At 38.4% G+C, this 13,172-nt stretch overlaps 1 protein-coding gene across 1 annotated transcript in view; it reads left to right on the top strand.

Annotated features, from left to right (window-relative positions):
* The window catches only part of LOC122806524 (phospholipid scramblase 1-like), a 194,500-nt gene that overhangs the window by 105,879 nt on the left and 75,449 nt on the right, over window positions 1–13,172 (top strand). The window contains exons 5-6 of the mRNA XM_044077025.1: window positions 3,641–3,802; window positions 5,375–5,536. Of these exons, the coding sequence (XP_043932960.1) occupies window positions 3,641–3,802; window positions 5,375–5,536 (324 nt within the window). The remainder of the gene's footprint in view (window positions 1–3,640; window positions 3,803–5,374; window positions 5,537–13,172) is intronic.

The following is a 13,172-nucleotide window of genomic DNA, read 5'->3' as shown; positions in this document are numbered from 1 at the left end:
GAGAACCAGTTAAGTAGGTTCTCTAATATTGGGGGATTGTTACCTGGGGGAAGATTAGCGCAGATAATATTAATGGTTTTGTGTGGATTGAGGGAGAATTTGGAGATAATAATTTCAGTATTAGTGTCATTTGGAGGGGTATGAATTGCTTTACATACCTCAAGTCCAGTTTTGTAGAGTATAGCTACTCCACCACCTTTTTTATTGGGGCGGTCATGTCTTAGGATGTTATAGCCCGGGGGGATAATTTCATTGTCTTTTATAGTGGGTTTGAGCCAGGTTTCGGTAAGGCAGAGAATGTCAAATTGTTGAACTTCTAGCAGGGCATGAAGAGCAGGAACTTTATTACAAATGCTACGGATATTAAGATGAGCTATATAAAGAGATTTGGGAGGTTTAGGATGTGGTTTAGACATATTTTTCATATGTTGGGTGATAGGGGGAAGTAGTAAGGTGTCTGGGCCTGGGTTAGGGTGTATATCCCCGTCTATTAATGACAAAACTTGTGTAAGGTAAGTTAATTGTGAGGGCTTGAAGCAGTGGATGTGTTTTGAGAGTGTATGAAGAAGGTATTTGATGTGTGAGAGACAATGGTATTTAGATTCCAGATATAAGTTGTTGTATATGGGGCTGAGATATGTAGTAAGTGTTGATGGGGGGGTAGTTAGCTAATAGTAGTTAGTAGCTAAATGTAGTTAATTTAGAGGAGAAAACTAGATTTTTTTTTCTTGTACTGTTTGAAAAAGAGAATGAGGTTGCTAGATTTTATGGTTAATGCTGTTTAGAGAAAATCGGGTTTCATATTAAAGGATTACTATGAAAGTATTTTTTGATCATCATAAGCAACATCAAGTAACAAATTGCTGGGGAGAAAGATTTGCAGTACTGTATAGCTAAATATACTCATATCATTTATTGGGATAAAATAAGAATCGTAGTTAAAGTGGGATCAGACCAGAAAAAGTTGCAAAGTAGGATATGTAGAATAACAGCAACAGTTGTTGTAAACTTCCTTGTAAATTACAGCTTAAATCAGTGTATTTTTGATTAAAGTGAGGCAAGAAGAACCATTTCTTATAAAGCTAGTACGAATGGGGATGCACAAGTCTGGCTGAGCTAAAATAAGAGATAGCTGCCAGTTTCTGGGGTTTGTGGATGAAGTTACTGACAGGCAGGTATCAGAGAGGAAATGGTCAGAGGTCTATTGGCTGATTAGATATGTTATGTAATCAAGGAGGTTTAAGAAGTTGGCGTGAAAGTGCTTGCTGAAGTACATATTATACCCTAGCCAGGAGCAACTGTATGTTGCCTCAAGTAGGGATGGACTGTGAGAGATGTAAGTCAGGCAAAAGGGGAACATGGAAGAATATCTTTTGGAGTTGTTCTGCTGTGACTGGGCTTAGTGAACAACTGCAGTATATTCTGAATTGACTTTCTTTTCAATCCTTCAACTTGTCTCTGATCTTATTTTTCCTAGGATATGTTCATAGGTTCATAGGTGTTTACTAAGCTAAAGACCACAAGGGCCTTTTTAAGCCTAGCTATGTATTACAAATCTCTGACAAGTTCTGGTACTCTTGATAAGTGTAAGCAGAGGCTTAGAAGATGAAAGATTTACAAGCAGGGGTCTGGGAGTTGAGCCATTTACAGGATGCCTGTGTCCATTAGAGACATAGGTCCCAAACCAGGGATGAATTTCCTGTTCCCCATCCAATTGTCCAAGTTATACTTGAATTGGGTTAAGGAGGAACTCTACTTCACATGGATGGGGAGCCTGTTCCAGAAATGGGGTCGTCTCTGGGATACATACCTGTCTCTCCAGCAGGTCCTGTTTATATCACAGGCAAGGTTTAAGTGTTTAGAATGGATAAATCTGGTGTTGTTTATTTTGCGGATATGCAGGGGGTCCATCAGAGTGGGGTCTGACAATGCCTTGTATGCCAGGCTTAGATCTCCCCTCAACAGCCTGTAGGAGACAGAATACAGGGATAGAGCCTTGAGGTGGTATGTATAGGACATTTTACTTAAGCTGGGTATTCTTTGTGATGAATCTCTGTAGACATTCCAGTTGTTGGATATGCCTAGTTAGGTACATACCAAAGGGGGCATTGTATTCAATGATAGGTCTGATGAATGCAAAATACAGTAGAACAATGACGTCTTTGGACCCAAATGCCATACCTAAGTTTATAAGTTACACAACATAGAAAGATTTCCTCACATCTGTAGACACGTGATGGTCAAAGGCTAAATTACTGTCTATGTGTTTCCCCAACTCCATGATTACTGGGTCATCTCTTAGGTCTGTGTTGTCAATATGATAGTTACCAAGGGGAGATGACTTCCCAAAGGATACTATTATGTATTCCTTGGCATTTAGTTTTAGTTTATGGTTATGCCACCAGTAGTTTGTTTGTTTGTTTGTTTATTTGTGTCAGCCCTTCCTGGAGAACATTTGTGTCAGTGGGGGATTCAATGACAGCTCCTAATTTGTAATCATCTGCAGATTTAGGAAAGTTTGAGGGGAGGAGAGTGGTAAAGTTGGAGCTGAATTTGTCGGCAAGTAGGTTTGTTATATATTCTGGCTCAGTATAGGTGGCTCCATTAACAATGAGCTCTGCACACAGTTGTGCATTGCCTTTGAGGTTGTAAACCTAGTTAAAGAATGCCTTGTGATTGTCCTTGGCCTTGGAGGCCAAATTTCCCTCAACGTTGGCTTTAGTAGACTTTATTCCCTGAGTTTTAACTCTGAGTTATTTATTTAGTTTAATGAGTGTTTTTATCCTGTTGGGTGCTGCACTTCCTAATTTTTGCCATAATTTTCTTCCTTCTATTATACTGCCTATTGATGTTGTGATTCTGCCAGGCTGACTTGTTTTTTTGAGTTAGTCCTGTAACTCTTCCTGGTGGGTATAGCTGCCTCTATGCAGCTATTAAAATGCTTGTATAAGGTTTCTATGAATAGTTCCACATAGGCAGCAGTGTTCTTAGCATTTATGGGGGCTTGAAATGTTGCCAAGTTATCACTTAATAGTATTTAATAGTATGTTGACCAGATATTCTTAACTAAAAGTCACTGACAAGTACTAGACCTGTTAGTAATGGTGGCCAATCACAAGCAGGTGGAAAAGTGTACAATCCTCTCAGAAGTAATATTTCAAGGAGAAAATGAAAGAAATTTATGACCGGGAGTATACAGAGTTAACAGAATGGACAAGACAAATGCGTGTCACTAAATTACCTGCATAGGTCTCACTTCCGAGTGAAAATTTTTAGTTGACCACAACATTAGTAGTAAATGTTAAACTTGGTAATTAGACTAGGGGCACCTAAAAATGGAGTTTTGGGCCCTACCTTGAGGCTTGATGGAACTACAGTAAGAAAGATTAACTAGAATCATGTGAATTAGTGTTCTGATTATACTGGTAACTGCATATAATACCTATGTATCAGTGAAAATTAAATTGACCATCATACCAACAGTTCCTGTGTGTATGGTTAAAAGTTCATTGGAATTATGTTTTTGTTTTTGAATCATGACAATTTTCGTTAAAATAATGGATGTTTTCTTTAAATAAAATTAAATAAATAAGACAAAAAAATTAATTAAATGAATAACATTTTGTGTGGTTTAATTTAGATGGAGGTTGAGTCCCCTCCTGGGACTATAATTGGCTATATTGTTCAACAATGGCACCCCTGTAAAGCAAAATTATCAGTTCAGGATGTATCCAAAAAGACTTTGTTGATGATCATTGGACCCAGTTGTGGATGCTGTTACTGTAACGATGTTAATTTTAAGGTACGTATTTTCAAGATTCTACTTTTTTTCTAGATTTTCTAGATTTTTGCATTCTTTTCGAGTTTACATGATTTATCATACTTAGTCTTGGAGTTTGTACTGAAAATTATGAAAAGCTTGCAATTTACAGCTTGGTCTATTAAGAAGCTCCAGAAATGTGACTTTTCACTATGTTTTTGTGATTTAGGCTTGGCAGAAGGACTGTTTCATTATTGTGTATAACAACAATACACACAATGGAAATGTCCTGCTAATGGTATCATGTTCTTTTAGGACAAGGTATCATTAGTTATAATCATGAACATTTGGATTCTTTCATCGTAACTGCTAATTACCCAAACATGATATTTTGGTAGGAGTATATAACCTATCATGTGAACTAACAGTTTCTTATATTAGAGTCCCTGAGTCTATCTTAGGACTGTGATAATAGTATTTACAAGAAAGTGTCGATTCACATTCACATTATTTATGCATAATTGTTCTTGTGTACACCATTATATGATGTATTGACATTCTAAAGCCTGAAATCATAATTTAGAGGATAGTGAAACTAAAAGTATGACTAGGAAGGAAATACATACTAAGCCCAAGGGTCTGTAATTTCATGGCATTATTCCTATTTCAAGACACAGCAATCTCAGAGTTGGCATATATAAATAGGAGGCAGAAAGGGGTGCAAGATGGGCAAATTACCCCTAAAAATAAAATATTTTAAGGGTGTAAGAGGAAGTTTCAGAATTTTATGTCTTTTTGTTTGAACTGTACTTGATTTGGGTCTTAAATGTCTAACACTGCTTGAAATTGTGCAATTTTTGAAAATGGTAAAATGCGATAATGTTAATATCTGAAATCACATAACCCAATCAAGCCATAAGCACCCACTTACTGAAACCTTCCGTGCCCCTACTATATTAACTATTGTCATACTAATGCACTGCTTAAGTACTTCAAACTTTAGGTCTATAGTGTAAGTAACCTCAGCCATCTATATAGCTTTCTATTAAAGATTGTATGCATTTGTCTATAACTGTATGCAACCATACAATGCATGGTTTATAAACCAGATCACCTGTCTCTATGACTCTGTGTAAATTGCATACATTGTATTTACTGTATATAAATCTTGCATATTCTCAACAATTCCATAATTATATATACTTTACCTCTTGCAACATATCTCTGTAATTTTCAAACTTCAATGCTGGCTGTGATTGAAATCAATCTTGTGTGATCAGTGTTCTAGCAAGTTAACAAATTTAAATAATTAAGTTAATAAAAATTCATTTGTTCCTACATATCTGAGAGCAGTTTCATGTCATAACTGTGGATTTCTGTGTGATTCCTTCATCCTTCATTAGACTATTACAATGACATTTCATCAGACCAAAGCTGTCCTGTCACCTGTGAAAACACTCACATTTGTGTGGTGGGTCTTGCATTCTGAAAGAGGGCTAAGAAGAGGCAAATAGAGTTCATAACATTATAAGCTGAGGGCATATTCATATAACATGTTACAAAGACAGAGAAATGGACAGTGAGAAGTGAATAATCCCTTGTTGATGTTTGCAGGTCCAGAGTGCAGATGAATCATCCAGTGTGGGATTGATCACCAAACAGTGGGGTGGCTTTGCGAGAGAAGCCATGACAGGCACAACTGACTTTGAGATCCAGTTTCCAATTGACCTTGATGTTAAGGTGAAGGCACTTTTGTTAGGAGCTACTGTTCTTATTGTAAGTATAGCACTTTTTGCCAACTTATACAGATGTAGTTTCCTTCATTTTTGAGAACTTTCCTACATTTTGTTTTATATATGCAGTGTGTGTTGATCCTAACATTGTTGCACTCTTGTTCAGAAATGGTGTACATTTGTGGTGGTTATTTTGTGCAACTACAATAGTAATTTTATTTTTAAAGTCCATTATGATATGCATTTTTGGCAAGTCTTGGGTGATTAAGCACATTTTGCCAAACTGGTAACTGGTAAAAGCTTTTTTTTATATGGAGGTATAAGAAATTTATAATATCCCCCATGTGGGAAAGTCAGCCCCTTGTTTCCCCATAAATAACTACATGGTCACAGAAGTTATAATTAAGTTAGTAAAACTTTCTTCTCTTACTTGTTTACAAAATGGGCTTGGTCATTTGAAACTTGACAAAATGTGAGTTGAGGACACAGCCAAATGCCGTGGAAAGGAAAGAATTTCATATGCCAGCATTCCAATTCATTAAGACTTCTGCCCGACCTTGGTTACTGAAACTTAATTTTATGTAGTTCTGCAGAAATTATTTAAGTATCTCTTGTGATTTTGTTCTAATTCTCCAGAATTTTCTCCTGACCCTGGTAACTGGGACCCTGCTTTAATTATTAATGTCAGATAAATTATATATATATATATATATATATATATATATATATATATATATATATGTATATAAAATTACTAATAGAACATGACAAAACCTTACTAATAAAAGAAAAATATTTAAGCAAATACTTCCATCCTTGTGTGATGTCCACACTCTGTGCCAGTAATCAAGGAACCTGAATCCTCACCACTGACACTGGAGAGGGATGTTTACTTGGAATACAAATGGATACAATCAGGATTTCCATTTGCAGGCCTCTCTGCATCAAGCAGTTTTCCTTAAGAGCACACAGGGAACACACTCACCCAGAGGTCTGGGTTTCTCTCTCTATCTCTCCCCAGGTCACCAGTAAGGCTCCCCACTGGCACAGCTACAAAACCAGTGATTTGTGTCCCTGCTACAAGTAGCTGACAGACACACACACACACACACACACACACACACACACACACACACACACACACACACACACACACACACACACACACACACACACACACACACACACACACACACACACACACACACACACACACACAATTTAGCACCTACAAGTCAATAATACACACACAAGGCCATTGCTCAGACCTAATGCAGCTTCTGGAAGTCATACAACAAATATAGACTTGTATCCTTCTCCTACAGAGACTAACAAACCATGCTTCTTACAGACATTGCATCTCTGGCTTCATCAAAACTGTAATATAACATCTTTATGGCCTAGGCACAGTAATTTAATTTTGTACTATTTCTCAAAGTCAGGTGGATTAAGATTAACATCTTCTCTTCCAGTATCCTCTGTTACAATGTATTCATTTCAACAGTTGTAATGCCTGAATTTAATCAGTTACTACATGCACATATATTTCTTTGCTGTCAGCAGGACCCACTGTTGGTACATTTTAACACAATCAGCTGTACAAGTATATTTTTCAACATAAGCATCTGTACAAATCAGTTTGATATACAAATGACATATAATTCTTTGCAAAATTCCAGCTGGCTGTACTGGCATATGTTATACATCCACTGCCCTACATCTCCTGGCATAGATGGCAGTACCCCAAATTTTCACACCTTGATTTTATGCTTCATATTTATTAAGCTTTTATACAAGTATTAATTCAGTTCAGAGAAGATTACTTGCATAATGTAAACAGTAATCCAGCTGATGAAACAGGAAGAATGCACCTGTACCCTGGGCATGAGATTCAGCACAATGTACATAGTGGGACACAGGAGGAAACCAGCTGTACTTTGGAGATGAGATTTAGCACAATGCAGATAGTGGAGCATAGAAAGAATGCACCTGTACCCTAGGCATGAGATTCAGCACAATGCACATAGTGGGGAACTGTACCCTAGGCATAAGATTTAGCACGATGCACACAGAGTGCACAGGAAGAATGCACTTGTACCCTGGATATGAGAAACAGCACAATGCACATAATGGGGCACAAGAAAATGAACTGTACTCTGGGTATGAGATTCAGCAGAATGCACATAGTGGGGCATTGTACCCTGGGCATGATATTTAGCACAATGTACATAGTGGGACACTATACCCTGGGTTTGAGATTCAGCATAATGCACATAGTGGGGCATTGGAAGAATGCCATGTACATTTGGCATGAGATTTAGCACAATTCACATAGCAGGCACAGGAAGAATATACAGACCACAGAGCTCTAACGGCTCCTGGAAGCCCTCTTATTTTTGTTGTTTACAAAGAATTCTTGCTGCTCTTCTTCCCAAACTTCTGAGATCACTGCATTTTGACATGTGATGGTTACTGCCCCCAAATTTTCCAGTTTCTCATGGTGTGGTGACACCCATTTACAGCATAAAAAAGGAGATCACGGTAGAATATGAAATCATGAGTCATTTACCTAGAGACAATGAAATGTGACACATCTGTTGAATGTGACATCAGTCCTTTGGTATACTATTAGATAAACCACTGAGGATTTAATAACATGACTACATGCAGTTGTAACGTGACATGTGGCAACTTCGTGAAAGGCAAAATACTAAAACTCATAATACCGAATGTGCAATGCTGAAATAGTAAAATGTTAAAATTAAAATACTAACTTCCCAACATGTGTAGAGAGATGTATTGATCCCCCAAGACCTATGTTAATTATTGTTTCCAAGTTTCAAAAAATTGATATCGTTTAATGACTGCCTGTGTACTGGCACAGTCTGCATTTGTTGCACATGTATACTATTAGTAGGTATTTTGATTTCAGCATTGTAAAGTTTCAACAGTTTAACATTTCCAGAGTTCACATTCAGTACTATGACTTGCAGTATACTGCTATTCAATAAGTTGTCATATACCCACGATCAAGTCCATGTAGCACAACAGATGGACAAACCACTGAAGCATGTGATTTGGGAGTTAGTATACCAAATGTGTGAGTGTGCCACAAATATAGTGCAGGCACAATCAAAAAAAAATTCATTTTAATTGCTCTGTAATGCAAAGAAAAATGAACACTCAGATGTGTGGCATGACTAGCTGATGGAGATTAACCGTAAGGATATGCACATATTCACATTGCATTTTTGTAGGGTATGGGCCCAAAAGTAATCTTGAAAATGTAATTACATCCTAATACATTTGTTTTATTTACATAGATTATACCTTAGTGATTGCTGTCTCCATTTCATGGAACACACTTTACATAAGGAATCAAGCACTGTTTATTGCATGTTATAGCAATAACCCACGCCTGGGTGTGGGTAATGCTGTATTTACCCATGGTTGGTGTGGTTTGGTCATGAGGGTGAAGCCCGAGTGGCCCAACAAAGATAACCGTGGGTAAATCCAGCATTACCCACACCCAGAAGTGGGTTATTGCTATTATACAATGACATTATTTAAGAAAAAAAAAATTACTTTTCTTAAATAATGGCATTGTATAATGCCTCCTTGCTGCCCTTCCGCAGCTGTCTGGCATTCTGCGGCAGTTCTGATGTACTGCACATGCGTATGCTTACGCAGTACATCAGAGCTGTGGGCAGAAGCAATAGAGAAAGCAAGATCTCCATTGCTTTTTACAAACTGTCTCGCTATGTTAAAGTAGTTTAACATAGCAAGACAGCTTTAAAAAAAGCAATGGAGAACCTCCGTTGCTTTTTTTAAAGCTGTCTCGCTATGTTAGACCCATTTAACATAGCGAGACACCTTTAAAAAAAAGCAATGGAGATAGGAAGATCTCCGTTACTTTTTTTAAAGCTGTCTTACTATGTTAAACTTGTTTAACATAGCGAGACAATGTGTAAAAAGCAACAGAGATCTTGCACTCTCCATTGCTGTAAAAAAAGAGTTATACTAAAGGAAAAAGTCTGGGCGACCGGACCTTTTTCCATTAGTATAACTCTGATTTACAACGTGCATGCTGACCAATCAGCGTGCACGTTTTGGAATATTAATGGGGGGTCATTGTTTAATCTAGAATATTAAACTCCTTACCTCTTCATGTTGAGTCAGCAGAAAACTTTAAACCATGGAAAATTAATAGTTAACCACACTTCAGTCTTTTAACCATAGAAACCTTTCCTGATATTCATAAACATACTCCCCCAGATTCACTATCCTTCTGTGCAGGACTAGCTTAGTCCTGCACGGAAGTGGCCATTTAGGAGCAGGACAGCAGCACGCCATGCATATTAATGAAGGCGTGTTGCCTGAGCTCCTAATCTTACACAGAGTGTGTAAGAGTGCAGGGAGCGTGTCTGAGAGAAGAGCTCTCAGAATATACACACCCCTGCAATGAAGAGTAGCAGACTAGTCATAAAAGAATGAGCGAGACTGCTCATAGGTGCACGCATACCCCCAGCAACAGTCCTCCATATGTACAAGAGCAATAGTTAATAAAGATTTTTTTTTTTTTTTATGAAACAGATTAAATTTAACCGTAGGTGTGCGGGTTTGCCCATTGCTTAGCAGCTTAAATGGCACAAGAGGATAAAAAACAAGATATATGCAAATGAAGCAGTACAGCAATAGTGTAGTGGGCAGAGCATTGGCCTTATGAGCAGTCATTCCCGGTTTGAGTCCCACTCCAGTACATTCCATTTTCCATGTCAAATCACTTTATGACCAATATTTTTAGTTGCATAACCTACTAAATAACATATATCTGTAAACTGGAGTAATGCAATTAATGCAAATGTGAGGTGTCAGTGTCATAATGTTGCAAATTCCACAGATAATCACACGTGCCCCATACAGTATATGTACACAGGAATCAGGGATACAAATGGAAGGTAAAATGTGTAATGAATGATAACTCCATACAGCTTCCAAATCCACCACCTTCCCAAGAACCATTAGACATTACTGTCTAAATTAGTGCAGTGGTAAGCGGGAGTAAGCACTAGTAAGCAAGTGTAAGCACTATTAAGCAGTAGTAAGTGGGAGTAAGCATATTTAAGCACTAGTCAGCATGTTTAAGCCTGCTTGCATGGGGGTAAGCAATGCACACACAGGTTAAGCAATATTGAAGCTAACTCTCTGTAAGCATATTTAACCAGAGGTTAGCATAGCTTACCCTTGCTCAAACCCACACAAACCCACTTACAATTGCTTAAAAGTGCCTTAATCACTCTGGCCAGAAACAAAATAAACAGCCTTTGCAGGGCTTGTGCTCAGGACCCTGTACAATATAGTCACAGTAGTTAACCACTAAGCCATCACAGCAGTACATAACACTGAGGTATCACCAAACAGATCCTCACTATAGGAAATTCAAACTGAACATGTGAAAGGAATCTATATACAGTCTTATGTTGTATAACCTACTATATAACATAAATATGTGAACTAGAGTACTGCATTAAGGCCAGATGTGAGGTGTCATTGTAATAAAGTGCTGATATCCTCTAATAAACACAAGGACCCAATACTGTGTATGTACACATGAATCAAGGATACCAAACACATATATAACATGTAATGAATAATAAAGCAATGCCAAAAGCAAATAGTATGCAGATTAAAAATTAAGCAACGCTAAACATTGTACAGCCCAGCTTACTAGGCGTAAGCAATGTGTAGGCCAGCTAACTCAATTTGCCCCTTGGTATACCCCTTTAAGCAATGCCAACCTTAGGTAAGCAGATTTGCCCATAGCTTAGCCTTTTCAAAACTGTCCAATCACAGCAAAGTGCACAAAATCAGCCCTATTTAAACCCAACAGGCAGGAATACATCTCATAACTGGTTGTAGCTTCCCCTTGTAGGCACTGTCTGGAATGGGAGAGGGTGTGCATTTTCAGGCACAGTGCTGAGGCATCCAGGAGTCCAGAGTCATGGCAGTACTCCTTGTGAAAGACCATTAGCAGAGACTACTGCAGGGCCAGTACCAAAGTTCCCAATATAAAGAAGAAGCCAGGGACTGTCTCACCCATGACCTCACCTGTGCCACTGGCATACCCCGAACTGGTGAGCAGGTCAGGCATCACTATGCCGACCTGAAGCGGTGAAAGGGTGATCTCTTGGATCAGTGGATCCAAGAGGCTAGGAGGACAGGGGAGGTCCCAGCCATGTGTAAGTATCACTCCGCTACCTGTTTAATAATTGCAGCTTATGTATATTATGGTATATCCTTCACAGTGGCAAGTGAGCAGGCTGCGAACCAGGAGGCCCATGGATGTCGCTTGCAGCTGTTGCGACGTGAGGTAGGTTAGTAATACTCTTGCATGTACTGTCATAGGAAATAAAACTAAAAGTAGTAGTAAGTTAATTGCATGTATAAAACCTGTATTGTTTAAGGCAAGTACTGCATACACCAGAGAATATGGCAGGAAGAGTCTCATGTAGGTTGTATGTAAATAAAAGCATAATAGCCTGACAATAAAGGTCTAAATGCTGGACTGCATGTGTTTACTCTGGTATCATATGGTAATGTAGATTTGCAATCACTTAATAGTACTGTTGTATTAAACACTATTACCCAAACTGTGCAACATAAATACAATGTGTAGGAATGTCTGTATATGACTGGTGTAATCCCAAGAGGTCATATAGTACAACTGAGAGAGCATAGACAGAAAACAGTGAAAAAAACAGACAGCAAAATCCAAATAGCACACAACTGAGATGTGAACTGTTGTATTTTTAGCACACACAGCCATGGTTTGAATCCTGGGAGGGGTAGTAGGCTGCATACAGAATCATACCCCATAACTGTACAGATATGTCCAGAATATCCAGCAAATTGGCCCATATCTGCTCCCTGTCACCCTGTCCCCCTGGGAAATCAGTGGGATTATCCCAGGCGTTTAGGAAGAAAACAAGAAATACAACTAATTGTGACACATCTTTAAGAACAAACCTGTCACTCTAGCAACTCCCCAAAATGTTATGAGAGTAATAAGCCAAGTATGTCCCATCTACACCCCATGTTGTCAAGCTGTGACCACAGTGTGTACAGTAACAGAGTGAGATGTATGTGCATAATACTACTGTGGAATCTGGTAATCTGTGTGGCAACATTCAGGTAGTACTAACAAACATTGCTCCCAAAGAGCCGTCAGATATGAACACTGTGCCTAGAAATAAAAGATGGATACCCTGTATTGGTACTGTTTACTCTGGTATTGTACGGCATTGTGAGTGTTGCAGTTGCTCTGATAATAAGGTATCACTCATCAATGTCACCCACACTGTGTTACATAATATAACTGTCTAGGAAATCCTTTATAAGAGTGTTGTAAGTCACTAAAGGTTTAAGAGGGCATTAGTCTAAATATGTCCCGGTTCACCTGCATGTGGTCAAGACATGCCCAGAGTCTGTGCAAAAAGATGGACATGTATGTGCATAACATCAACCTGGAATCTTGGAGTACGTGTAGAAACAGTTACTTAGTGTTAACAAACAATTCCTCCACAGGTATACCATGTAAGACATGTATACTGCAGGTAAAACCAGTTCATGTATATAGTTGTTGACAGCCATACCACTGTCCAAAGTAAGGCAATAGGGTA

The sequence above is a fragment of the Protopterus annectens genome, chromosome 7.part0, assembly GCF_019279795.1.
Source record: "Protopterus annectens isolate FY-2018-M chromosome 7.part0, PAN1.0, whole genome shotgun sequence".
Lineage (NCBI taxonomy): Eukaryota > Metazoa > Chordata > Ceratodontiformes > Protopteridae > Protopterus > Protopterus annectens.
Note: the sequence above shows the minus strand (reverse complement) of the source record. Positions and strands in the feature narration are given on the sequence as shown.